Genomic DNA, 27,690 nt, shown 5'->3' on the forward strand with positions numbered 1-27,690 from the left:
TGACCTTTCACATTTAGCATCAAATCGCAGCATTGATTGAGGTTGCAAAGGGATTTACGTGGAGCCCCTTTGACACGACGCACACTGTGCAGTCTCGGTTTACACCCAGCCTCTGCCTTGTGTTTGGGCAGGTTTGATGTGTGGGCGGGGCCCAGGGGCAGCGTTTCTGTCTCCGTCACTGTGCTGGTGCAGGCGCGTAGACTGAGCTCCTCGCCTCCCAGGGCGCTTGCGAGGGCGTTCCCGCGGGAGACGGCCGCAGTCCTGCTCCCAAGCGTGGACTCCTCTACTCTGCCTGCGCTGCCACGTGACACGCTCAGAGGAGGGGCCGAAGGGGCCAGGGGGGCTGCTGGGGTCTGAGGTACTCACAGGTATCTTGTTGGCTGCTGTGTGTGTGTTTGTTTTTAAAGAATGAGGTCAGAGGCCGGCGCCGCGGCTCACTAGGCTAATCCTCTGCCTTGCGGCGCTGGCACACCGGGTTCTAGTCCCGGTTGGGGCGCCGGATTCTGTCCTGGTTGCCCCTCTTCCAGGCCAGCTCTCTGCTGTGGCCAGGGAGTGCAGTGGAGGATGGCCTAAGTGCTTGGGTCCTGCACCCCATGGGAGACCAGGAAAAGCACCTGGCTCCTGGCTTCGGATCAGCGCGGTGCACCAGCTGCAGCGGCCATTGGAGGGTGAACCAACGGCAAAGGAAGACCTTTCTCTCTGTCTCTCTCTCTCACTGTCCACTCTGCCTGTCAAAAAAAAAAAAAAGAAAAGAAAAAGAAAAGAAAAAGAATGAGGTCAGACTTGAAAAAAAATTTTTAAGATTTATTTATTTGAAAGGCAGAGTGATGCGGGGTGGGGTGGGAGAGAGGTCTTCATTGGCTGGTTCACTCCCCAAAAGGCTGCAATGCCCAGGGCTGGGCCGGGCCGACGCCAGGAGCCTGGAACTCCGTCCAGGTCTCCCACGTGGTGGCAGGGGCTCAGCTACCCGAGCCATGTTCTGCCACCTTCGCAGGCTCATTAACAGGAAGCTGCATCAGAAGCAGGGCAGTCAGAACTGCTGTTCCAGGTGGGATGCCGGCCTGGCAAGTGGTGGCTTAAATCTGCTGCGCCACAGCACTGGCCTTGACTGCTGTTTCTAATGCCAAGAGCGGTGCCGGCACCGCAGACACTCAGCAGACGTCTGAGAAGCCACAAACGCCCGCACACCAGGAGACGGCTCTGTGCACCCCGTGGGTGACCGGACCCCCTGGCCGACTGGAGGTCTCGGTGCCTCAAGTGTTGTTTCCACAGTCAGTGCAGGGTTTGGGTTTTTTGTATTTGTCGACATTGCTTATGTAACTTTCACGGGATTTCTACCTTTGGGTCATTCTTTCTCGTTGTTTCTTGACATTGACTTCTCTTAGTTGACAAATCAGAGCGTTCCTGATGACTGTGCGCAGCGTGGTGTCCTGGAACCCGCACACTGCGGAGCGGCTGGGTCACAGCTCACATGCTGGTCGGGGCTCCTGGCTCCTGTAGGGGCACCGAGTCCACCTGTGCGGGCCCCGTCTTCACCTCATAAAGCCTGCTCCTCACACCTCCAGGGCGGGGACTCTGCACCACAGTTGGAAGGGGACACAGACCTCCGGCCTGGAGCAGCGACGCCTGATACCCTGTGCTGGGTTTGGATCTCGCTGCTTCAGTTTCCCCTCCCGCCTGTGCTGTCTCTGAGGACGTTTGCAGTTTGTGATGTCTGATGATTCTTCTGAAATGGCTGATGCTCTTCTCGGAGATAAGTGCTTGCTGAGACAAGGGTGCTGGAAACTGGCATCCTCAGTTATAAAGAAATTGGGCGCCGGGTTCTGTCCCGGTTGCCCCTCTTCCAGGCCAGCTCTCTGCTGTGGCCCGGGAGTGCAGTGGAGGATGGCCCAAGTGCTTGGGCCCTGCACCCCATGGGAGACCAGGAGAAGCACCTGGCTCCTGGCTTCGGATCGGTGCAGCGCCGGCTGTAGTGGCCATTTGGGGGGTGAACCAATGGAAAAAGAAGACCTTTGTCTCTCTTTCTCTCTCTCTTTCACTGTCTAACTCTGCCTGTCAAAAAAAAAAATTGTAAGTCTCCTTTGAAGAGGTGATATTATAAAAAAAATGAGGTGACATTTCTTTTCAAAGCACACACGAAGTTAGGATCCTGCAAATAGCTTGTGTCTTACTTCCGAGGTCATGTTGGTGGCACATTCCCGGGGAATCCGTGCCTCTCTGGGTCTGGGGAACGTACTGCCTCAGCGTACCAGGCTGGGCTGCGTGTGTGGCCTAGCAGTGAGGTGCTGTTTGTGATGCCTGCGCCCCTCTTCTAGTCCCAGCTCCAGATCCTGACTCCACTTCCTGCTAACGCACGCTGGACGGCAGCAGGTGACGGCCCAAGTAATTTGGTCCCTGCCACCCACGTGGGAGACCTGGATGGAGTTTCAGGTTCCTGGCTTCAGCCTGGCTCAGCCTCAGTTGTTGTGGGCGTTTGTGGAGTAAACCAGAGCATGGAAGACCTCTGCTCTTGTCTGCCTCTCTCTCACTCTCTATCTTTCAGTCTCTCTTTCCCTCCCTCCTTTCAAATAAATAAAATTTTAAAGTATTTATTTGTTTATTGAAAGGCAGACTTAGAGAGAGAAAAAGAGATCTTCCATCCACTGTTCTCTCCCCAAATCCCAAATGGCCGCAACAGCCGGGGCCAAGCCAGGAGCCTCGAATTCCATCCAGGTCTCCCACATGGTTGGCAGGGGCTCAGGCACTTGGCCCATCCTCCACGGCTGTTCCAGGCACATTAGCAGGGAGCTGGATTGGAAACAGGGCAGCTGGGACAGGAACCGGCGCCCGCCGGCTTTGGCTGACTGTTGCGGGCCCTGGACTGAAAAGCCTGGCCAGGAGTGAGGGAGGCTGTCCGCTTGCCGCTGCGGCAGGTGTCCGCCGCGTCAGAAGCTGTCAAGTCAGGACGGCGGCCAGTCTCGGGAGGTCCTTGTCGGCTGCTGCGGGAGAGGTGCAGGGAACCCTGCCTGAGTCACTCGTGCAGTGGAGAGAAGTCGGTGGCCTGCATGGCCAGTGGGCAGGTAGCCAAGTAACATGCGTTTGACTGTGAGGTAGAGGTTTCTAACGGGGTGACTGTGGGACGCCAACAGTCCTGACTGGCCTGCAGGCGACAGGACCTGCTGGGGAAAGTGTGGCAGGCTGAAGGAGGGGTCCCTCTGAAGACAGCAAGGGGCGGGGATTTCCCCTTGTTTGCTCTTGAACTTCTTTGTGCTGCAAACCCTCCACTCCCTCCTCGATGCACTCCACTGTCTGTCATTCCTCTCTCCTCTTACCAGCCTAGATTAGGGGGTGTTGGCAGGGATCTTGTGAATGTAGTAAAAGATGACATTGAGGAACGTAGGAGATGGAAGATCCTGGAAGAGAGGAAGTTAGGAGCTGGTCGCTGAGAGCCTCTGAAGTTGTTGAATTTGGAACAGTGAGTCCGGCCGCCCTGTCGCGGGTTCTGAGCAGGTGCAGCCTTGTCCTCTGTGTGGAGGGATGCACGTCCCTGCCCAGCGGCTTCACTTGCCTGCCCTTTGGTCCCGGTTCCGTGGATCCTTGGTTTTATAAATAGGAGCTTTGATAAGATGTAATTCACATCTCGTATAAGTCACCATTTACCGTGTTCAGGTCAGTGGTGTTTGCTGCATGAACCGAGTTGGGTGACCATTACCATTACAGCCAACCTCAGGACATTTTGATCTCTGAGGCCGGCCTTACGGCGCAGCAGGTTAGGCTGCGGCCTGGGATGCCAGCATTTTGTGTTGCAGTGCTGGTTTGAGTCCCGTCTCCTCCGTTTCTAATCCAGCCTGCTGCTGATGTGCCTGGGAAGTAGTGGCCTAAGTACTTGGGTTCCTGCCACCCATGGGGAGCCCCAGATGGAGTTCCTGGCTCCTGGCTTCAGCCTGGCCCAGCCCTAGCTGTTGGGGAGCCATTTGGGGACTGAATCAAGGATAGAAGATCTCTCTCTCTCTTTGTCTCTCTCTCTCTGTCTCTCTCTCTTTCTGCCTTTCAAATAGATAAATAAAGAATCTAAAGAATATTTTTATCATCCGCACGACCCCCACGCCCTTGGCAGTCACCCCCGTTTCTCTCTCTGACCCACCTAATCTGTATCCTACCTCTGTGGATTTGCCTGTTCTGGACATCTCCTGCGCATGGAACCCCATAAGTGCCTCTCGTGGCTGATGTGCCGTCCCGGCTCGTGTGTGTGTGTGCGTGACAGGCATCAACGCCTCACCCCTCTACTTCCCAGGGGCATTTCACGGTGGGGCTGCACTGCATTCTGTTCACTGTCAGTTAGAGGGTTCTGGGCTGCTATAAGGACTTGTGGGCCTCAGGAGGCAGCTTGCTGGTCACGGGGTAGCGCCACTCGTTGAGGAGCTGTCAGATCGGTTTCCTGAGCATTTCCGCGGCGCGTGCCCATCAGCAGCGTCCGGGGTCTCCAGCTCCGCCTGTGCTCGCCAGCCCCTGCCGTTGCCGTCCTCTTTACCTGGAGCCGTCCTGGTGCGCGGTGGCCCTCGCGGTGGTTTCGATGTGCGCTTCTCTCATGGCTCATGATTCTGAGCGTCTTCTCATGAGCTTATTGGCCATCTGCGTATCTTCTTTGGAAAAACGTCTGTTTTTTTTTCTTATGCTCATTTTAAAATCAAGGTATTTGGGTTTTTGTTATTGAGTTATAAGAGTTCTTTATGTATTCTAGATACCAGACCCTTGACAAATACATATATTTTGTGGGATTTCTTTTGGTGTCTTGTGCTCACCTTTGAAGCACAGTATTTTTAAATTCTAATGTAGTTCAATTCAGTTGCTTTATTCCATCACTTGTGACTTCGTGTCCCCTCTAAGAAGGCGTCGCCTAGCCCAGGGTCACCAGCATTTACTTCCGAGTTTCCCTCCGAGAGTGTTAGAGCTTCCATCTGCACTGTAGGCCTGTGGTTGGCTTTGATCTGTAGTAAGCTCTGGGGAAGGGCCGGCGTGGTTCTTCTGCAGACAGACGTCCAGCTCCGAGCCCCGACTGCTGCAGTGCGGCTGGTGAGCCGGGCTCTTCTCTTTGCCTGACAAGACGAGCCCGTCCGCACTGCGAGCCGTGTGCACAGCACGCCAGCTCCTGAGCCGCGAGGGCTGCCCCTACAGCTGCAGTAACGTCTCCTTTTTTGTCATTAGACAGATTACATCAATGCCAGTTTCATGGATGGCTACAAGCAGAAGAATGCTTACATCGGTACACAAGGTAAGCCGGCGGAGCCTTCACGCTCGGTTCCGTGCCAGGTGGTCGCCTGACTGGGAAGGAGATGCTGTGGCGCTGGGTCAGAAGTGGTTCCGGAGTCAGGTGGGAAGGACAGAGTTTCTGTTCCAGGTAGGCCTGGAACCTGCTGCTGTACTGACTCAAACACACAGCACTGCTCACACGAGGTTTTGGGCCGAGCCCTGTCACCTGCTCTGGGTTCTGTCTCCAGCAGAGGCCAAGCCGGCAGTGGGACTCGATGTAGACTGTGTCTGATCTAGGAGTGAGTGTTGCTGTCCTCAGAGGCCTCTGCTGGCCCTGTACCACGACAGAGCACTCCAGCAAGCGCTCTGACATGGATCTCCTACGCTCCGACAGAGGCTGTGGGTTCCGGGGGGCTTCAGAGGGAATACCTGTACGCTGCTGATGCCTCTGTCCATCAGAAAAGAAAACCACATCACCTCCAGAGAAGGTGGGAGGCAGACAGACCACACGTGTGCTTCAGGCCCTGACCTGCAAGGAGTCTGGAGGAGGGGCGGGCATTAAGACACTGCTCGAGTGGGGTGCATCGTGGGGGCACTGCTGGTGAAGCCACTGGCAGAGGCCCATGTGAGCCTCAGCCGCTCCACTTCTGATGCAGCTTCCTGCTAATGTGCCTGGGAAAGCACCAGAAGATGGCCTTGATTCCCTGCCACCACGTGGGAGACCCAGATGGAGTTTCAGGCTCCTGGCTTTGGTGTGGCCCAGCCCCAGCCTTTAGGGGATGAACCAGTAGATGAAAGATCTCTGTCTCGGCCGGCGCCGCGGCTCACTAGGCTAATCCTCCGCCTTGCGGCGCCGGCACACCAGGTTCTGGTCCCAGTCGGGGCTCCAGATTCTGTCCCGGTTGCCCCTCTTCCAGGCCAGCTCTCTGCTGTGGCCCGGGAGTGCAGTGGAGGATGGCCCAAGTACTTGGACCCTGCACCCCATGGGAGACCAGGATAAGTACCTGGCTCCTGCCATCGGATCAGCGTGGTGCGCTGGCTGCAGCGCGCCGGCTGCGGCGGCCACTGGAGGGTGAACCTTCGGCACAGGAAGACCTTTCTCTCTCTCTCTCTCTCTCACTGTCCACTCTGCCTGTCAAAAAAAAAAAAAAAAAAAAAAAAGATCTCTGTCTCTCCCTGTCTCTCTGTAACTCTGCCTTTCAAATAAATAAATCTTAAAAAAAAAGAAAAGAAAAGAAAAAAGAAAAAGCAAGACACTGCTTGGGACCCCCACATCCTTTATCAGAGTGTCTGTGTTCTGGGTTCAAGTCCCAGCTCCACTTCCAATTCCAGCTTGCTGCTAACGTATCCTGGGAAGCAGCAGGAATGGCTCAAATTCTTGGGTCCCTCCCTCTGTGGGAGGCCCGGATTGCAGACTCTTGGCTTCAGCCCGGCCTGGTTCTGGCTGTTGTAGGCATTGGAGCAGTGAACCAGCAGGTGGAACATCTCTTTCTGCCTTTGTCTCTCTCTGTTGCTTTGCCTTTCAAATAAATTGAAAATAAATAAAAATTTTTTTAAAGATTTATCTATTTATTTGAAAGTCAGAGTTACACAGAGAGGAGAGGCAGAGAGAGAGAGAGCAGCCAAGACTAGAACTGGCGCCCACATGGGATGCCGGCGCTTCAGGCCAGGGCGTTAACCCGCTGCGCCACAGCGCCGACCCTGAAAATAAATAAAAATTTTAAGTTAGAGAGATCTGGCAGAGAGCTCCATAACCCAGTGATTAAACAGCATCAGCGGGAAAGGTAATCTGGGGCAAGATTGCAAGCCCCCACCCCACAATGAGATGCCTGAGAAGTGGATGTCACCCTGTGTTGTATGTTGCAGTTAAAAATCTAAATCTAGGCCGGCGCCGCGGCTCACTAGGCTAATCCTCTGCCTTGTGGCGCCAGCACCCCGGGTTCTAGTCCTGGTCGGGGCACCGGATTCTGTCCTGGTTGCCCCTCTTCCAGGCCAGCTCTCTGCTGTGGCCGGAGAGTGCAGTGGAGGATGGCCCAAGTGCTTGGGCCCTGCACCCCATGGGAGACCAGGAGAAGCACCTGGCTCCTGGCTTCAGATCAGCGCGGTGCGCCGCGGCGGCCATTGGAGGGTGAACCAACGCCAGCGGAGGACCTTTCTCTCTCTCTCTCTCTCACTGTCCACTCTGCCTGTCAAAAAAAAATCTAAATCTAGGGGCCAGCGATGTGGTGCAGCGGGCGATGTTGCACCTGCAATGCCCACCTCCCATATGGGGGCCGGCTGCTCCACTTCCAGTCCCGCTCCCTGCTAGTGGCCTGAGGGAAGCAGCAGAAGATGGCCCGAGTCATCGGGCCCCTGCCACCCACACAGGAGACCTGGATGAAGCTCCTGGCTTAGGCCTGGCCCAGTGCTGGTCATTATGGCCATCTGGGGGGTGAACCAGCAGATGGAAGATTTCTCTCTGCCTCTCTCTCTCTGTAACCCTGCCTTTCAGATAAGTAAATAAATCTTTAAGTTAAAAAAAGAATCTAAGTGTGAGAAATCCAGATTGAGGGATGTACTACAAGAAAGCTGGCCTACACTCTTCAGAGTTAACAGAGAACTGTTTAAGAGTAAGAGAGACTAAAGAGATCGCCAAAGGCAACCTGTGATCGAATCTTCATTTGGCATAAAAATCATCAAGGACAGAGTGTTGTAACAGTTGGAGACTTTGCGTTAGCTAACATTGTACCAGCATTTCACTGGGGCAGTATGACAGTGGTGTTGTTAAATGCAAGGCTATGCTAGATCTCCTACCTATGGAAGTATGTCTTAGGAGGCAACTTACTTTTTTCTTTTCTTCTTTATTGTACAAGGAACACTTAATGTCCACCCTCTTTTTTTTTTTTTTTTTTCCAGAAAGACAAATATAGACAAAGAGCTTCCATCCTCTGGTTCACTCCCCAAATGGCTGCCTAGGCTGGGTGGGGCTGGGGCCAGGGCTGGGGCTGAAGCCAAGGCAAGAACCCAGTCCAGGTCTCGCATGTGGGAGGCAGGGACCCAACTACTTGAGCCATCACTCCCAGGATTATGCCTTAGCAGGAAGCTAGAATCAGGCGCTGGAGCCGAGAACTGAACCCAGGCACCCTAATCTGAGACATGAGCACCTTCACCAGTGTCTTGACTGCTAAGCCTCATGCCAGCCATGCCCCTGTTAACTTTTAAGAGCACAATACAGTGACTTTTTTATAGTATAGTCCACAACTTTTTTTTTTTTTTTTTTTTTTTGACAGGCAAAGTGGACAGTGAGAGAGAGAGAAAGGTCTTTCTTTTTGCCGTTGGTTCACCCTCCAATGGCCGCCGTGGCCGGTGCACTGCAGCCGGTGCACCGCGCTGATCCGATGGCAGGAGCCAGGTGCTTCTCCTGGTCTCCCATGGGGTGCAGGGCCCAAGCACTTGGGCCATCCTCCACTGCACTCCCTGGCCACAGCAGAGAGCTGGCCTGGAAGAGGGGCAACCGGGACAGAATCCGGCACCCCGACCAGGACTAGAACCTGGTGTGCCGGTGCTGCAAGGCGGAGGATTAGCCTAGTGAGCTGCGGCGCCGGCCGCACAACTTATTTTTAAATTGTTCAGTTAAAAAGGAAAATAAGTGTGTGTAGTGAAAGAAACAAGCTTTGTTCAAGGGAAAAGAACCTTAGGACACCGTTAATTGGTCTGATGGCCACAGGTTTACTTCTTCCCCTGGGAGGGACCTCTGTCTCCAGACTCCTATTGAGACCGGAAGAAGAAACGAGAGCCAGCAGGTGCGGTGTGGGGCAGGTGTAGGACATGTGCGCTCTGCCGGCTCCAGGGGCTTCACTAGGGGGCCTCGGCACGCCTGGGCCTGGGCCTATGGAGGGGAAGGGCTGGCTCCAGCGGACCACGGATGCCCCATGCCCTTGGGTTGCAATGGCAAGGAAGCCACTGCCTGGCGTTGCCAGTTACAAAGGTTGGTGCAGCCGAGACGCCTCGGGGCTGAGGACATCTGGGCTTGTGCGCCTCTGCACTTGAAGTGTCCCTGGGTGCCATCCTCGGCCTGAGGCTCTCTGCCATGGTCACTGAGTGCTACCCCGCTGCTGCTGGCCACCCATGGGGTGGGGCTTCCCCTCTCCGTTCCTTTGGCGGGGGGACCACCATTCCCCTTGCTTACTGCGGTGGACAAACTGAATGAGACTGATTCGGTGTGCAGCACAAAAGGCCGCCACCGTCTGACTGACACTGGCTCTGCACAGCTGGACGCAGTGCGCAGACGGGCTTGGTGCTCATCGAAGGCTCCGGCCAGGCCTGGTGGAGGCGGCGGTCCCGAGCACCTCCCGTACAGCGGTGTGGGCATCTGTCACCCCCCCCCCCCCCCGGCAGCAGCGCCTGCCTCGGCCGTAGCGGTGGCTGAGGACTGAAGCTGAAGCTCTGATGCACCAAGCACCCGCTCCTGAGTCAAGCCGTGGTCACCTCGTTGGCCGCAGGCTCAATGAGGACCAGGAACGGGCCCTGTGGCGTTGAGAAGGCTGGCTGGACTTGCCTGGCGGACTGGGCTAAACGCAGTATTGAGTTCCTTCTTGGGCTAAATTCAGTATTCACTTCCTTTTTTTTTTTTTTTTTTTTTTTTAAGATTTATTGTATTTATTTGAAGGGCAGAGTTAGAAGAGAGAGAGAGAGAGAGAGGGGCCTTCCATCCTCCGATTCACTCCCCAAATGGCCACAATGGCCGGAGCTGGGCCAATCCAATCCAGGAGCCAGGAGCTTCCTCCGGGTCTCCTACATGGGTGTAGGGGCCCAAAGACTTGGGCCATCTTCCACTGCCCTCCCAGGCCATAGCAGGGAGCTGGATCGGAAGTGGAGCAGCCGGGACTAGAACCGGCGCCCATATGGGATGCTGGCACTGTAGGCAGTGTCTTTACCCGCTATGCCACAGCGCTGGCCCCAGGATTCTTCTTCATATCAGTGTCTACTGAAGTGTCACCTGTTGAAAATGCATGTTATATATCAAATGCGTCATCTGTAATCGTTACAGAGACTCTCTATGCAAAGTTTCTTTATTTTATTGATGAGTAAATTGAGGCCCCACATGCTAGGTAACTGGGATCACACAGCTAGTAAGTGGCATAGCTGGGATTTGAACCCATAACCATTCGATTCAGAAGTCCTTGCGAGCCAAGTCAGTGGGTGGGTTCACTTTCGTCAGGACAAACTGCCGTTCTTTCAGAGAAACCCCCTGGGGAAGGCTGTGGCCCGCGAAACGCAACGTCTCCTTCTGATCCCTCTCGGGCCTTTGAGGACCGGAAGGTGCTTTCTGCCTGTCTGGGTTACCAGGTTGTGGGGCTCAGCAGCCCCACTTCTGCCACAGCCCTGACTGTGGACAGTAAGCACCCAAGAGCAGCTGGGGATGAGGCCAGGGTCAGAGGTGGCGAGGGTGTGGCTACCTGTGGATGCACTACTGGGAAAATCCACGCCCATCATAGAACCCTGAGAATACCAAGGTCAAAGTCACCCATAAAACCTAGGGCCAGAAATAATGCTAACATTTTGTAACATCTCCTCCTAGGCTTTTTTTCTATTGCATATATAAGGATATAAACGTTTAACCAAATGTAGTGTTTCCAGACATTAACCGTCTTTTTTCTTTTCTTTTTTTTTTTTTTTTTAAGATTTATTTATTTACTGAAAGGCAGGGTTACAGAGATGAAGAGGCAGAAAGAGAGGGAGAGAGAGGTCTTCCATATGCTGGTTCACTCCCCAAATGGCCACAACAGCCAGAGCTGGACTGGGCCCATCCAAAGCCAGGAGCTTCTTCTGGGTCTCCCACGTGGGTGCAGGGGCCCAAAAACCTGGACCGTCTTCTACTGCTTTCCCAGGCCATAGCAGAGGGCTGGATTGGAAGTAGAGCAACCGGGACTCGAACCAGCACCCATATGGGATGCTGGCTCTGTAGGCAGCGGCTTTACCTACTATGTCACAGTCCCGGCCCCCTCTTTTTTGTTTTTTAAGATGTATTTTATTTACTTAAAAGGTAGGGTGACGGGGCCAGCGCTGTGGCGTAGTGGGTGAAGCCGCCGCCTGCAGTGCAGGCATTCCAATATGGACGCCACTTCAAGTCCTGGCTGCTCCACTTCCATCCAGCTCTCTGCTGTGGCCTGGGAAAGCAGTAGAAGATGGCCCAAGTCCTTGGGCCTCCGCACCTGCATGGGAGACCCAGAAGAGGCTCCTGGCTTCGGATCGGCACAGCTCCGGCCGTTGTGGCCAATTGGGGAGTGAAACAACCGATGGAAGACCTCTCTCTCTCTCTCTCTCTCTGCCTCTCCTCTCTGTATAACTCTTTCAAATAAATAAATAAATCTTAAAAAAAAAAAAAAAAAAAAGGCAGGGTGACAAAGGGAGACCCAGAGAGAGAAAGAGATCTTCCATCCACTGGTTCACTCCCCAAAGGGCCTGCAATGGCTCGGGCTGGACCAGGCTGAAGCCAGGACCCTGGAATTCTGTCAAGGTGGTCTTCCACATGGTTGGTAGGGGCCTAAGTACCTGGGCCGCTTCCTGCTGCCTTTTCCGGTGCATCAGCAGGGAGCTGGGATGGAAGCGGAGCGCTCTGATGCGGACTGCTGGCATTGCAAGTGGTGGCTTGACCTGCTGTAGCACAATTCCCATCCCATCCCTTTTCCTGTTTACTGTCTTGTGAACATCTTCCCATGGCAAAAAATACAGCTCTTACAACACCCGAGTGGTCATAAGTCACGATCAGCCGTAATTGAACCAGCCCTCTCTCACTGGACACTTAGCTTACTTGCTAGACTGCACACCTCCGGCAGCATCCACCTCTGCAGAGGGGCTTCTAGAGCCTCAGATGTCTGTGCCACTTTAGTAAAAACCATGGTGGAGCAGGGGCTTCCCGCCCGCTCAGCCTCTCACTGCCCGCCTCCGGGAAAGCAGGGGCGGAGAAGGTACAAGGAATTGTCCCGAGCCCTCCGCCACGCTCCCGATTGGCGCACAAGCATCTTCAGCGCTCCTGCTGCGTGGTGAGCTCGCAGGAGGTCCTAAACGCGTGGCTCCTGCCCTCGGGATCGTGTCTGCTGAGACACTGTGAGGCCCAGCTGCACCTCGAGAGCAGCAGTGTCGGTGCCGTGGGAGGACGCTGCTGGGCATGCGTGGATCCCACACCACGGAGCTGACTTCAGGCCCCGCTCTGCCTCTGGTCCAGCTTCCTGATAATGTGCACAGCCTACGCACTTGGTTCCTGCCACTCCCAGGGGAGACCCAAATTGAGTTGCAGGCTCCTGGCTTTAGCCTGCTCCAACCCCAGATGTTGAGGGCATTTGGAAGATCTCTCTCATCTCTCTCTTTCTCCTGTCTTCCTCTACCTTTCAAATCAGTTAAAAAAATTGTTTTAATTTAAAAGGATGACAGCTCCCTGCTAATGTGCTTGGGAAAGCAGCAGAAGGTGGCCCAAGTGTTTGGGCCCTTGCACCCACGTGGGAGACCTGGATAGAGTTTCTCTTGGCTTTGGCTTGGCCCAGCCCTGCCCATTGCTGCCATCTGGGGAGTGAATCAGGGAACAGAAGATGTCTCCATCTCTCTCTCTCTGCCTTTCAAGTAAATAAATAAATCTTAAAAAAAAAAAAAGATGGACTGCTTTAAGAATGCCAGTTAACAGAGATGAGAAGTTAAGAGGCAGCGCTAATTTGGAATAAAGAGACAGACTGCAAGCCTGGTGGGTCTGGGTGATGGGGTGCAGGAGAGGATCGGGATGCAGCCCCCGTGCTTTAAGGCTGAAGCTGGAGATGCGCGCCCAGCTGCCGCTGTGGGCCCGGCCGTGGTGGCCGCTGCTCTGAGAGGTGTCCACAGCACTTCCCAGCGTGACGCGCCGCCCTGCACCCGGGGTCTCGGCATTGCTGAGTGGCAGGGGTGTGGTGAGAGGAGCAGGGAGCTACCATCTGTGCTTTGGAGTTAGAAGCTGAGGGACAAGCCTGGGGCAGTGTCTCTGGCCTTCTTCCATTCCAGGGCCTCTGGAGAACACATACCGTGATTTCTGGCTCATGGTGTGGGAGCAGAAAGTCCTGGTGATCGTCATGACCACGCGGTGAGTTAGCCCCCACCCGAGCCAGTCCCAAGCATGAGGGAATTCCAGAAGGGAGCTTGGCTGTGGGGACAATGGGTATCCGAGAGCGGTGCCGGCCCGAGACGCCTCTGCTTGCCCTTGGCTGGCCCAGGGTTAGCACGGCCAGAGTGTGGCGGACTCACAGCGCTCACTCGTCACGGCTCTAATGCCGTGGGCAGTGCCTGCAGAGCGCCCCTCGCCTGGACGTCAGAACCTAGGTGTGAGCCTTCTGAGCCCCACTGGACCTCAGGATTTCTGGACTTGGGGGCATATCAGATTAGGGATGCTCAGCTGGTGAGGTCTATACAGATACTGCAGGATTCAGAACCTCCGATAGCCGAGACATTGCTGGTCCCCCCGGGCAGCACCGGTGATTCACCATGAGTGTGGCCCCTGTTTCCAGACGGCAGGCGTCTTCCTGACTCCGTTACTCGCCATTTGTTGTGAATTTTTTTTACAGATTTATTTATTTAGGGGCTGGCACTGCATAGTGGGTAAAGCCACCACCTGCAGCGGGGACATCCCATATGGGCACCAGTTGGAGCCCTGGCTGCTCTACTTCCGATCCAGCTCTCTGCTGTGGCCTGGGAAAGCAGTAGAAGATGGCCCAAGTCCTTGTGCCCCTGCACCCACGTGGGAGACCTGGAGGAAGTTCCTGGCTTCTGGCCTTTGTCTGGCCCAGCTCCAGCTGTTGCAGCCATCTGGGGAGTGAACCAGTGGATGGAAGCTCTCTCTCTGTCTCTCCCTCTCTCTGTGTAACTCTGCCTTTCAAATAATAAATTTAAAAAACAATTATACAGAGAGAGAGAGAGGTAGAGTCAGATCTTCTGTCTGCTGGTTCACTCCCCAAATGGCCACAACAGCCAGAGCTGGGCCAGGCCAAAACCAGGAGCCAGGAGCTTCTTCTTGATCTCCCACGTGGGTGCAGGAGCCCAAGTATTGGGGCCATCCTCCAGTGCTGTCCCAGGTACCTTAGCAGGGAGCTGGATTGGAAATGGATCAGCTGGGACTTGAGCCGGCACCCATATGGGATGCTGGTGCTGCAGGCAGCTGCTTCACCTGCTGTGCCACAGCGCCGGCCTTTGCTGACTGCTGACCGCTCCTGAGTGCGTGTTTCCTCTGTTGGAGACCTCCAAAAAGGTGGTGAAACATCACAGGTGAGACAGGAAGCTCTTGATGAGGGAACATTCCAGAAATGGTGGTGACACCTCTGTCGGATTTTAGGCATTATCTATTCATTAGTATTATTATCACCATGTTAATTATAACCCGTTTCAGAAGAGGAGGAAAAATGAACAAGAACATTTACTTAGTTCCCTCCTCAGGGTCTGTGACAGCCACCTGTGGTTTGAGCACCCAGGACCGCTGATGAGCGGGAGGCCGGCTCTCGCCTTACAGAGCCCCACACCTCCGCTCCGGCATCCTCAGAACCAGGCCTTTCCCGCGGCTCTCAGTCAAGGGAGGAGGAGGACCCTGGCCGAGGCCCGGGCCGGACAGCTCTCTGATCCGCCCTGCTCTCCCTGCTGTCTTTCGTGGTGCAGCCCACATCTATCTCAGATGTGTGAGGAAGGCGGCCAGGTGCGGCAGGTGTTCAGGGAGCACTCCCCAGGCCGGCACTGCCCAGGCGCGGTGCGTGGCAGAAGCAGCAGCAGATGGCGCTGCAGGGCGGGGGCCTGGGGGAGGAAGGGCGGCAGGCTGACCTTGCTGTGTGTCCTCAGCTTCGAAGAAGGCGGCAGGAGAAAGTGCGGCCAGTACTGGCCTCTAGAAAAAGACTCGCGCGTCCGATTCGGCTTCCTCACGGTGACCAACCTAGGCGTGGAGAACATGAGTCATTATAAGAAAACAACGCTCGAGATTCATAACACAGAGGTGGGCCCGGGTTTCTGCTCTGTCACCGTGTAAGAACGATCGTAGTTACTTGAGAAGCAGACAGACAGAGAGACAGACACAGCACCTATCGGTCGGCTCGCGCCCTAAATGCCTGCAATAGCTGGGGTGGGCCAACGCCAAAGCCGGGGGCTGGGCACTCAATCGTGGCCTCCCACATGGGTGGCAGGAGCCCAGTCACTCAGTGCATCCCACTGCCTCCCCCAGGGGGCAGGAGCCCAGTCACTCAGTGCATCCTGCTGCCTCCCCCCAGGGGTTAGCAGGGGGCGGGCAGGAGGCAGGATCAAACCCTGGTACGCTGGTACTGGCTCGTCCTAACATCCCAGGATGCACCTGACGTCCTGACTGCTTAGGCCAGGTGCCTGCCCCTTTCTCACCGTCTTGAAGCTGGGGGAGAACCTTTTCCTGTAAAGCGAATCCGCAGGGGGAACGGGCAGGACTCCAGCTAGATGAGGGTTCCACCCCATAGCTGACTTATCTCAACCCAGCAGTGGATGCCAGCATGCAGAATCTGGGTCTTACCTTGGAGAAACCCTGCTCTTTCCACACCTCTAAGCCTGCCTTGGGTTTGTAGCGGAAGAGCAGCTGCGGAGGGGCCCTGGTGCTGGGCTGACAGGCGCTGGGTGAGCATCTGGGAAAGGGGAGCGCAGTGCCGGCAGATGGACCCCCTAATGCGCGCCCGTTTCCACCCAAGGAGCGGCAGAAACGCCAGGTGACCCACTTCCAGTTCCTGAGCTGGCCAGATTATGGTGTCCCCTCCTCGGCAGCGTCCCTCATTGACTTCCTGAGAGTGGTCAGAAGCCAGCAGAGCCTGGCCGTCAGCAGCCTGGGTGCGCGCGCCCGGGGGCAGTGCCCTGAGCCACCCATCGTGGTCCACTGCAGCGCGGGCATCGGCAGGACAGGTAACACCCCCGACGACACTCTTGGTGCACCCAGAGGGGTAGGACTGGGGGAGGAGTGGAGGAGCTCGTGACTCCTTGCTGGCGGCCATTCCTGTCCTCTTGCTGTCCCTGGTGCTGGCCAGAACCTACTGTTCACTGGTGGTCCAGCGCATCAGCGTGATCCTCCGCTGGCCCTGCCTCCTGTCACACCGTCACTGTGGGGGTCCCCGCGCCCAGCGGGGCTCCTCCCCCCATGCTGTGTTCTCTCTTCTCAGCGCTACTGGCCTTTCTAGTTCAGAGGCCCCTTGGGGAGAAAGCCAGGAAGCGTAGCTTCGTGATGGGCCTCCGTGGGGAACGTGGGCCGTCCCTGAAGTTGGGTGTCCACGTGCTGCCACTCTGCCCTCTTCCCCCCTCGCTTCCTGTTGCCCCGCCTCCTTTCTGCAGCCCCCGACCTCGGCGCTGACCTCCTCCCCCAGGCCTTGCACGCCCGAGGCCCCTGGCTGCCCCCAGGAGGCGTCTCGCCTTTGAGCTCGCCCACCCAGCCCTGCCTGGGCTTTCTGGGGAGGGAGGAGGACGGAGGAGCCGGGCAGTGACCGCTGCTCCTCTTCCTCAGGCACCTTCTGCTCCCTGGACATCTGCCTGGCGCAGCTGGAGGAGCTGGGCACCCTCAACGTGTTCCAGACGGTGTCGCGCATGCGCACGCAGCGGGCCTTCAGCATTCAGACCCCCGAGCAGTACTACTTCTGCTACAAGGCCATCCTGGAGTTTGCAGAGAAGGAGGGCATGGTGCCCTCCGGCCACAGCCTGCTGCCCTTGGAGGGTCAGTAACTGTCCACGGGCCCCCGCGGCTGGCCAGCCTTCCGTACGCTACCCTGGACATCGTCGAGTCTGTCGGCTGCTGTCGGCACCGCCGAAGCCATGGATCCACCTCTTTCCCGTGTCTCCCGGCGCCCGTGTGCACGCAAGGCAGCCTTTCCCTCTGGCTAGATAAACGTGGTGAGATGGCCACTCGCAAGGGCCAGCAGCAACGTGTTCTTAATTCCTACACCTGCTATCGAACTGTGCCTTATAGAACCCAGTGTGGCTGTTGATTCCTGCCAGGGGCCCCCGAGGTACGCGGGAAGGAGCCTCCCCCGCGCCCACTCCTGCCCGGTGCTGGGATTTCACGGGGGAGGCTGGACGGGCAGTGGCCTTCCCCCGAGAGCGTGACCAAGTTACGTGTTCTAGAGGTCATCGTGAGTGCCAAGCACGTGTACACGCAGGGCGCGTATTCCAGTCTTCTCTGTCTTCTGTGTGCGTGCGCGTGCGTGTATGTGCACTTCTGTGTTGGGTCCGTGTGTCCGTGTGTATATACTATATATTGTATGTGATACTATGGGCATATTCTATAAATACATATACACACAGATGCTACTCTGTAGAAGTTCCTGGGGTTCCGGGCTGCAGTTCACAACTTGCTTCTTGGACCCCAATGTGTATCCTGGACTAGCTGGGGTCAGGGGTCAGAGGTCAGAGCGTAGGTGGGGAGCGGACACACACACACTCATTCCCCTGCGCTCCTGCCGCAGGCCGTCACCTTACGTCCCCGCCTCCCTTCCCCGGATGCCGCCTCCTGGGGCCCAGAGTACTGGTTTGTGGTGACACTGGTTTACTTCAGCACGGACTGCCCTTACCTAATGATTTTTCTCTGTTTACTTTGCCAATTTGGGGAACAGACCTCCACTGTGATTCCAGACCCCTCCTCTCACTACCCCAGGGTCGGAGGAGCAGGGGCAGAGATGAGTCCACGGAGCAGCCGGAGCCAGAAGCGATCGGTACGAAGTCTTAGAGGGGAAGGGGGAGCCCGGCGCAGGGGGAGACCGCCCTGGGCAGTGTCCCCGGAGGCCGGGCCGGGCCCTTCCCCACGCAGCCTCGCCGTCTCCCGAGATGCCCTTCTCCTGCCTGCTAGGCCCTGCCTGGGGCTCCAGCCGGGTGGGTTCTGTGCCAATGAAAAGCATACCCCCCTGGCTGGGGGAGGGTCTCCTGCAGTCACAGTTGGCCCCCTGCCTACCCAGCCTGTCCCTGCCTGCTCCTGGCCCGTTGTGCCAGGGACAGAATCAAGAGTCCCCAGCGTTCCACGTTCCCAAGGAAATCCCAGGAACCCCTAAACCTCCTCCCCCATCACAAGAGATGAGGTTGGCAGCTGATCAGACCTCAATAATTTTATACTGTAATAAGCTCTTTGAATGTGTATATTCTTATTTTTTACAATCATTTCATTTTGTATTTAACATCAATGGACTGAGTCAGATTCAGAAAATAATTGTAATGTTCAATATCTTACAGCGATAGTTTTGTATTTACGTATAAATATATCAACATGATCAAACCCTTTTAGCTTCATCAATTTTAGCAGCCTGGGACTGGGAAGGCGAGGAGAGGGTCCAGAAGTTGGTCTGGGTGGGGTGGGGAGGCGGGGCAGGGGGCAGGGGGTGGGGCAAGGCTTTGAGCTCTGAGAGCTGCCCCCCACCCCCCGCCCTTGGTCAGTAGGCCGAGGCCCTGGCCCCGGCGAAAGGACCCCTGCCAGTTGAGGTCTCGCTGGGGATCAGGCTCTGCTTGGTGACGTCTCACAAGCTCCTCATGCAGCCCCCCGAGCACTGCAGCCCCCCGAGCCGGGCTCCTGTGCCTCCTCTCCCCTCTCCCATTCCGGGGTGGAGGGGGAAGGTGAGGTGCAGCTGTCACTCGCGCCGTCTCCTGTGACGGACGAGAAGGGGTGGGGGAGCGAGCCTCGGGCTGCCAGGGATTTGAAGGGGCTGTGGCTCAGCCATTAGGTGGCTGGAGAGCAGGATGACCCGGGTTTAAGGTTTAGGGATACTTAGTTCACATCCCTGAGTCTGGGGAGAGTCGGCAAATGTCTCCCGAATCCGCCAGTAAAAGCCGGGAGAAGGGATCAGCAGCTTTGCCCCCGCCGCTGTCTGTGAGCCCAGCCGTGCTGCCCAGGAAGGCAGGCTCTCTCCCAGAGACTAAGTGCTCCGGGGCAGCAGACAGCTCCGTGGGCCCACGCAGGCCGCTGCTGCCCTCCAGCATGCCCACGTCCATAACTGCCAAACACACGTGGCAGCCCCACCATCCTGGCGGCTGGAGGGGCAAGGGTGCCCGACATCCTCAGCCCCGGAGGGCAGCACTGTCAGGGTCCACACAAGGACGCTGGGAGCAGACGGTCCTCGGGAGGCCGCCTGGCGTGGTGGGCTGAGGGAGGCAGGGCTCCTGCCTCAGTCTCCAGGACGAGTGGTTACCCGAACCTGCAAGTGAGGGAGCTGGGGGTGCCCTGGGGAGCTGCTCTTGGTGGTCTGGGGTCTTAGCTCCCAGCCCAAGTCCTCACTTGCACCTGTAAGTGAAGGGGGGTCCGCCAAGCCTCGGGGCGCAAACACCCACCAGGAACCATCAGCCCTCACTTGGGGCGGGCCCACTCCCATGTGCACATCCGTTCTCACGTGTATGCAGGGTCTCTTCCTCCAAGCTGCTGCCACCTCAGGTTCCTTCAGTTTGCTTCCTGCATGGGGGGCAGGGTGGGTCTCCAGGCCTCTGAGGCTTCCACGCTGCTCTGCGTGGCACCGAGGGGGCCTGGGAGCCCAAGGCCTTAGATTTATCTCTGGCCACGGTCGCTACCCTCTGGCCACTGGTAGTTTACAACCAAGCTTCTGCTGGCTGGGAACCAGACTTCCTCTTGCGGGGATCTGCTACACAGACCTGCGACTCTCAAGCATCGTGGGTCCCCACGCGCGGGAGTCCGCGTCCCGCTGAACCCTGTTGCAGCGTCGGATCCCCTCGGCTCATCCGCCGGAGCTCCCGGGCAAACCCTTCTCCTGCCGAGCTGGCCCTGGCACGGTGCACGGTGGACAAGGCCAACTGGGCTAGAACCCTGGTGAGGGCTGTTGGTGCAGGTTGAGCGCTGTGGCGCCTTCAGCAGCTCGGGGGGGCTTGTTCCCGACGGGGGTTAGGCCTATGGCGGCTGGGGCAGGAGAGCAAGCCCGGGAGACGCAGATCACAGATGACAGAAGCACTGTGTGCTGGCCGGCCTCTTCATCCTCTGGGGTCTTTGTTGCACCTTGACCCCCCCCCCCCCACTTCACTGAGGTGTTCTGGAGGAAGTGTGGGGTGTGGCGGTCAGGGCAGATGCTGCCGCGGCAGCTGGGCACTTGGTTGAGCGGTGATGGGCCTCGGAAGTGAGTGAGTCAGGGAGGGGAGGACAGCCCTCCGGGGGCCACTGGCACTCGGAGGCTGGGTGGGCGAGGAGGAGCCCTTGAAGGGTACCAGTGGCGGCCGAGGCTGGCTGCGGCTGGAGGGAACGAGTGAGGGTTGGAGGTGCGGGCTCACCACAGGTCTTGGCTGTGAGGCGGGGGGTCAGGGAGGAGGGGTGCGTGAGGAGTGAGCGTTTGGAGGCCGCAGGGCTCAGGCCATCCCTGCTTCAACCCAAACGAGGTTCTCTCACCTATTAGGCTTCCGAGTAAGATCTGAAAGTCACCTAACTGGCACAGGTAAGCGTGACCGTGACCGTGACAGGCTTCACCCTGACCGTGAAGCCAGGTAAGCGGGGTGGACGGTGCAGACTTGAGCCAGCAGGGGTCCAGGGTCAGCACGGCCAAGAGCAGCAGCCTTCTCCCCTTCAGCTGCAGGGCATTTTCCTCTGCTTGCAAGGCAGAGTGACAGAGAGGGGTGGAGAGAGGTCTTTCACCTGCAGGCTCACTCCCCGAACGTCTGCAACAGCTGGGGCTGCACCAAGCCAAAGCCAGGAGCCCAGACCTCCATCCAGGTCTGCCTTGTGGGTGGTGAGGGCCCCAGCACTTGCGCCATCGGCTACCTCCCAGGATACACCTCAGCAGGAAGCTCAGAGTGGCCGGCATCAGAGGATGCGGGCACCACAACGCTGGTCCCAAGGGCAGCAGTCTTTAAGCTCACGCAATCTTTTTCTTTTCTTTTCTTTTTTTTTTTTTTTGACAGGCAGAGTGGACAGTGAGAGAGAGAGACAGAGAGAAAGGTCTTCCTTTGCCGTTGGTTCACCCTCCAATGGCCGCCGCGGCTGGCGCGCTGCGGCCAGTGCACCGCGCTGATCCGATGGCAGGAGCCAGGTACTTCTCCTGGTCTCCCATGGGGTACAGGGCCCAAGCACTTGGGCCATCCTCCACTGTGCTCCCTGGCCACAGCAGAGAGCTGGCCTGGAAGAGGGGCAACTGGGACAGAATCCGGCGCCCCGACCGGGACTAGAACCCGGTGTGCCGGCGCCGCAAGGTGGAGGATTAGCCTAGTGAGCCGCGGCGCCGGCAAAGCTCACGCAATCTTAAGCCTCCAAAGCTACCGAGAAATCAGAAGCTTTAGGCTGTGTACCACCTAGGCCAGCTGGTCGCCAGAAAAATGGAGTTTACTCGCATGGTGGGATGGCTCTGGGGACCTGGCATCTGAACAGCCAGGAGAGGGGATGGTGGCCCTGAACCCGAGTACACTCAACGCCACGGCTCACGACAGCCCAGGGGCTGCGCACGGGAAACGGAAGCTCCTCCCCCTCCAAGAAATGCTGACCCAGGATCCTGGCCGGAGCTGGAGCGCTTGCCATGAGCACAGGGGTTGCTGTCGGTGGGGCGGGGCGGGGCGCCGGCCTCACAGCCCCCTCGCCTTGCTATTCCTGAGCCACCACGCTGGCCATCGGTATCCATCAGCCAAGCCACTGAAATGCGGGCCCTGTGCCTCCCCATCACTGCCCGCCCCAAGCACCCCGAGAAGTGAATGAGGGAGTGTGTGATGTCTGTGTTGTGAGACACACGCCTGTGACCGGAGGCAACTCCGTGCTGCTCTGGGGAGGATTTTTGGGCAAGAGTCAGGAATCAGTCAGCCCTGGCTGCAGACAAGCTGCCCTTGTAGTTGGGGAGCTGAGCAGGGGCGCCCCAGGAGGGCAGGCTGGTTTTCTCCAGAGCCCACGCCCCAGCTGCTGGCCCCCGTCTGCAGAAACAGCACGCGGGGTGGCCCCAGGCGGACCTGCCTTGGGTGCCTGGGTTGCACAAGTCATTCCACTTCTGAGCCTCCTTCCGCTCTGCTCACCTACAAACGAGGATGGCGAGCGGGGCATAGCACACAGGGCAAAATCAGGTCCCCTCCCAAAGAGAAAGGCTGTGCTGTGCGTGGCAACGCGCCGCCGGGGCTCAGAGCAGCCTGGGGCGTTCAGGGGTCCCCGCCGGGGTGGCACTCGGGGCAGTGAGTACGCTGTCCGGCTGCGGATCTGCTGTGTCAGTAACCTCACCCACGGCACACCACCTGCTGCCCAGAGCCTCCCAGGACCTGAGCCACATGCTGGCAGCACCGGGATCCTCCTCGCGGCCGGGGTCGCCGGGTCAGCCTCTTCCCCCAGGCAGGGACCCAGGGACCCAGCGAGAGCCAGGGGGCTCGCGGTGCAGGCCGGCGCCCGCTCTACCCTACCGTTTGCCTCATCTGACGCCGGCACAGCGCAGGAGCACACAGGGCTCATCTCCCGGCTCCCCCTCCTCTCCCCTCCGTGGTCTCCCCAAAGCTGCGGCTCCCCACCTGCCCTCTCTGCTTACAGCCCAGCTTCCCACGTGGACCCTGGGGCCGGGGCGGAGGGTGGGGGTGGCGGCTGGCAGCCTGTCCGCTCCATTTCCCACCCCGTTTCGTGGAGAGGCTCAGGCCCAGGTAGGGGAGACAGGAGCTCGTTTAAGCCTCCGACAACGGCCACGCGAAGCGCAGGGCCGAATTCCGCCAGCCCCGAGCTCCTCCGCCTCACCCCGCCGAGGGCCGCTGGCTCCATTTGCCGCCCACCGCCCACTCCAAATAGCCGCCCTCTCCCCTGAGTCTCTCCAACACTGCTCGCCTTTCTTGCTCGCACGCATCCCCTGGCCGTGCCCTGGTCTAGTGTGCCCCGCCTGAACTACCGGCCCACCGCACGGATCCCTCCGAGCCCCGACCAGCCGGTCTCCCTCGCTCACACCAGGCGCATCCGGCCTCTGCTGAACACAGACCTGCGGGGTGGCCCTGCCCCCTGGAAACTCTTTTCGGTTGGCAATGGAGACCAACAGAGCAAGGGCGGCAGGGCAGAGGCAGGGCAGGCGTCGCAGCACTGTAGCCACCAAACCCAGCGCCTCCCTCCCCTCACTGGGCACACCCCAGAGCCCACCGGCTGCTAGGGCGCTAAGCACCCGACCACACCGGCCTGGGCCTGCGACCGGCTTTTGGTCCAGCTAGGAGACGTCCCGCGGCTTGGGGCCACCTCTGCCACCCTGGTTTCCAGCATCGCAGTCCTCACGCTTTCCACCTGTCCCTTCGTGCCCTTTGCCCCTCCGCTTCTGCCCGGGGCAACCCCTAAGACCCACCTGGCTCGCCGCCGCCTCCACGCGGCTCCGCCGGCTTACCTGCAGCCGGCAGGGCTCTCCTGGGAGCGCCCGGGAGTCGGCCAGTCTGTGCGGGAGCACACTCCCGCCTCGCCTCGGCTCCTGCGGCAGCATCTCCACCGCGCCCGCACGCCCCAGGGCTGGGGTGACTCCCTCGCCGGGCTGCACGCAGGGCTTCCCGCCCGCACCCCTCGTCTCCAGGCGCCCAGCACGGCGGGCCGCCGTCCCGGAGCCCCGCCGCCCGGGACCCTCGAGGCGCCGCCGCGACGGCACCGGGGATCCTCCGCTCCGGGCTCGCCTAATTTATTTATTTGCACGGTTCCCGGAGGGAGGGGCGGGGCGAGCGCGGAGGCGGGCCCTCGGCCGTGACGCAGCGCCGCGGAGCCAATGGCCGGCGGGGGGCGTTCCCCATTCAGCACTCCTCGCCCGGCTCGGAAGGTATGTTAAACAGCTGCTTTCAATTCGGTGCCCCCGGCCCGCGTCCGGGGGGCGGCTCGCCGTGGCCGGCCCGACGCAGAGCGGGCGCGCAGGCCCCGGGGCGGCTCGGAGTCCCGCGGCCGAGGTAGGCGAGGGGCCGGCCCGGAGGGAGGGCGCTCGGCGCCGCCCGCCCGCCCGCCACTGTGTCTCCCGGCCGGGCCGAGCCGTGGGGAGGGGGCGCCAGCGCCGGCCGCGCCGCCTAGTGTTGCCGAGCACTCGGTGTCGGTAGGTTTCGGCGGCGGATTGGGGAGCGGCGAGCCGGAGGAGTCTCCGGCTCCGCTCACGCCTTTTTTTTTTTTTTTAAGAAAAACACACGAAAAGCAGCAAAAAAAAAAAAAAAAAAAAAGGTGGGTGGGGGGCCCTGCGCGCCGACCGGACGCGCTCCGGCAGGCGGGGGGCGGCGGCCGGCCCGGAGTTCCCTCCGCGCGGACTTGCCGGGCGGGCCGGGCTCGCGGCTTCCCTGCGCGCGCAAACTTGCACGAGGGGCGCGGGCGCCCCCGGCCCGGGGCCGCCGCCCTCGCCCCCCGCCGCCTCGCCGCCCGGAGCGGCCGTGAAGGTCGGAACCTGGGGAACTGTCTCCACGCTCGCTCGGGAAGAGGAAACGCATCAGCGGGCGGGAGGCGGGGCGCAGGCGCCGGGCGGGGGCGCGGGCCCGGCCGGCCGGCCGGCCGGCCGGCCTCCGGCCGCGGCCCAGACTGTTTACTACCGACTCCGCCGGCGGCTTGTGCAAGCGGCCCGCAGGGGACACGCGGGGCGGGGCGCCGCCTCGCCGCCCGCCGCCCCGGGCTCCTTGCGGGCCCCGCCTGCTCTTGTCTTCCATTGGCTGCTCGGGACTCCCTCTTTCGCTTCTCGGGCACGGATTGGCTGACATTATCTCGAGCTCCGCCTATAGGGAGGCCGGGCAGGAGTTTAAGTTGCTAGGGTTTTTTTTTTTTTTTTTCCGTGAAGGGCGGAGGGGGGGGCGTCCTGCGGCTACGTGAGGCGCGAGGGCCCGCCCCCGCTCCTGATTGGCTGCGCGCGCGGCCCCGCCCCCGGCGGAGCGAGCCGGGAGGGGAAGTCCGCCCTCGGCCGCGAGCGCGCCCCGCACATGTGTGAGGCCGCCGCGCTGCTCGCGTGCCTCCCGCCCGGAAGTCCCGGCTCCGCGCCCCGCGGGGGGAGGGGGTGGCGAAGGCGCGCTGGGCTGCCCGGCATCCCGCGGCCGGCGGCTTCCGGGTGGCGCTGGGGGCTCTGCGGGCGAGGGTCTGTCCGTCGGGCCGGGGCCGCGCTCTGAAGTTCGGGCCCGGCGGCGTGGCTGTTTCCGCGCGAGAGCGCTGCGGACGCCGGCAGCCGCTGCCCTCGGCGGGCCGGGAGGGGACCCCGGCGCGGGGTCGGGGCGCGGCGCGCGGGGCTGGGCCCGAGCTGCGCCCCCGCCGGGGGGTCGGCTCCCCGCAGTTCCCAGCTCGCAGCCGGCACTCACCTGTTGCCGGAGCTCGCTCCGAGGCTGCGGAGGGAGGGCGGTGTTGGGGTCCCCTCTGCGGGCGAGAGCGGGAAGCCCCGAGCCCCGCCCCCCAAGCAAGGCCACCGGCGGGCCCATGCCCTGTGTGCCGGCACCTGGTCTCGGTGCAGCTTAGCCTTCACGGAGCGGACCTAGGGACTGCCAGGAGCCCACGGTGGCCGAGGTGGACGCCGGCCGCGCCGGCCTCACCGCACGGGGAAGCCCCCGCCCAGAGGGGTCTGACCGCACGCGGGACCCCGGCCCAGAAGGTGTCTCTGCACGCGGGACCCCGGCCCAGAGGGGTCTGACCGCACGCGGGACCCCGGCCCAGAGGGGTCTCTGACCGCACGCGGGACCCCGGCCCAGAGGTGGCCTCTGACCGCACGCGGGACCCCGGCCCAGAGGTGGTCTCTGGCCGCACGCGGGACCCCGGCCCAGAGGGGTCTCTACCGCACGCGGGAGTCCGGCCCAGAGGGGTCTCTGACCGCACGCGGGACCCCGGCCCAGAGGTGGTCTCTGGCCGCACGCGGTACCCCGGCCCAGAAGGTGTCTCTGCACGCGGGAGTCCGGCCCAGAGGGGTCTCTGACCGCACGCGGGACCCCGGCCCAGAAGGTGTCTCTGCACGCGGGACCCCGGCCCAGAGGGGTCTGACCGCACGAGGCACCCCCGCCCACTCCGGTCCCTTCCTCGGTTCCTCCGCTGGCTCTGCCCCCGAGGCGGCCAGGGCGGTGGCCGTCGGGCCGCTTTCAGGGCTGCCCGTTCCGGTCGGGTTTGTGGGCGCAGCTCTGCCCCGGCCGCTGCTAGGCGGCGGCGTGCGACCGCCAGGCCGGAGGCTGAGGTTCGCGGTGAGGGGCGCCCGGGCCCCGGCGCTGCCCCCGGAACTCCGAGCTCGTCTCGGTGTCAACATTCCACCAAAGGACGGCGGGGCGGAATCGCCGGGGGCGGGCCCGGCGCGGCTGTGAGGTGGGAGGCGCCTGCGTCCCGCACGGACACTGTGCCCCACAGCGGCTGCCTTCCTGGGGCGCCGAGAGCCGGAGGTAGCCTTCCGAAACGCTGACCGGCGGAGGCGGGAGCCGACCTGCTCGGCCTGTGGCTGAGACGGCGCGGGGCGGGCCGTGCGGTGTCCTCCAATGAGACGAGAAGAGCTCCCCCGCTTCCGCCAATGGTGTTGCGGCTGGGGGGAGGGACTCGGCAATCCGTCTCCAATAGGCGGGGTTGAGTTAGGGAAGCTCCCCGCCAATAGGGGCGTGGAGAGGGTGAGCGGCTCCCCCTCCCTTCCCCACCGAGAGGGAAGGGGCGGGAAGTCGGCGGGCGGGGCGCAGTAATTGGCTGGCCTTTTGACTGGCGGGCGATGCGTCCTGTGGAGGAGCGAAGCCGAGTCCTCCCTCTGCTGGGCGGGCCGGGGGAGTGGGCGGGATTTCCCGGGTAACAGAGAAGCGGCCGCGGCGGTAGAGGCGGCGGAGACGGTTTCTCCATCTCCCCCTCCCCTTCCCCCCACAGAGTTTCCCTCCTTCCCTCCCTCCCTCCCTCCCAGTCTGGGCAGCCGGGCCTGTGACCGCCTCGGTAGCGGAGCGCAGGCTGCCAGTCCGCTTCGGCGGCCTCTGCCCCGTGCGGCTCTCGGGGCCTCCTGAGCCCGCGGCTCACGCCGAGAGGGACGCGCAGTGACGAGCGGCCCTAGCAGCTTCGCGGTGAGAGCCGGTGGGCCGAGCTCCGGCGGGAACCCGGGCGGCGGGCAGCGCCGGGCCGGAGGGTGTGTATTGGGGGGGCTGACCCCCGCGGCTTCCCGTAGAGCGGGAGGCGTGTGGCTGTGCGAGCGGTGGGGGCGGAGCGGGGCGGCTCGGCGCGGGAGGGGGAGCGCGTAGTCCCGGTGCGCGCGGAGGGGGCGGGCGCTCGCGCGCCGCTCGGGGGCGGGGCCGCGCGCGTGCGGCGGCGGGGAGGGGCGGGGCGGCGGGCGAGCGCCGGGGCGGCCGCGGGGGGCGGGGCCTCGGGCGCGGGCGGGGGTCTCGCGGCTCCTCGGGCCCGGGCGGCCGCGGGCCCTGCCGCGCGGGGCGGCGCCCGGGAAAGCCCGCCGTCGGGCCCGGCCGGGCCGCCCCGCCCTGTGGCCGCGCGGCGCCGGCGGGAGGCCCGGGACTTGGTCGGCGGGCTCGGCGGGGGCGGGCGTGCGGCCGCCGGGAGTTCCCGGGGCGGGGCTCTCCGCGCGCTGCGTGCGGGGACGGGGTCCCCCGGCCGGCAGCCGGCGCCGCTCCCATCTCCAGACTGTGCCC

At 60.6% G+C, this 27,690-nt stretch overlaps 2 protein-coding genes across 6 annotated transcripts in view; both read left to right on the forward strand.

Moving 5' to 3' along the window:
• Positions 1-18,469, forward strand: part of PTPN9 (protein tyrosine phosphatase non-receptor type 9) — a 111,700-nt gene extending 93,231 nt beyond the window's left edge. For both annotated transcript variants that reach the window (XM_070054644.1, XM_002722036.5), the window contains exons 9-13: positions 5,185-5,251; positions 13,237-13,315; positions 15,052-15,202; positions 15,915-16,122; positions 16,715-18,469. In XM_070054644.1, coding sequence (XP_069910745.1) covers positions 5,185-5,251; positions 13,237-13,315; positions 15,052-15,202; positions 15,915-16,122; positions 16,715-16,929 — 720 coding nt within the window. In that variant the 3' untranslated portion in view covers positions 16,930-18,469. The remainder of the gene's footprint in view (positions 1-5,184; positions 5,252-13,236; positions 13,316-15,051; positions 15,203-15,914; positions 16,123-16,714) is intronic.
• Positions 18,470-23,889: 5,420 nt separating this feature from the next.
• The window catches only part of SIN3A (SIN3 transcription regulator family member A), a 68,315-nt gene continuing 64,514 nt past the window's right edge, over positions 23,890-27,690 (forward strand). The window contains exon 1 of one of the 4 annotated variants that reach the window (XM_051834600.2): positions 23,890-23,912. The gene's annotated coding sequence lies outside the window, so the exon portion shown is untranslated. Of the gene's footprint in view, positions 23,913-24,011; positions 24,037-26,834; positions 27,177-27,690 lie in introns of those variants that run through there. The other 3 variants (XM_051834603.2, XM_051834601.2, XM_051834602.2) reach the window with 3 other exon arrangements.

This window comes from Oryctolagus cuniculus, chromosome 12 (assembly GCF_964237555.1).
Source record: "Oryctolagus cuniculus chromosome 12, mOryCun1.1, whole genome shotgun sequence".
NCBI lineage: Eukaryota > Metazoa > Chordata > Mammalia > Lagomorpha > Leporidae > Oryctolagus > Oryctolagus cuniculus.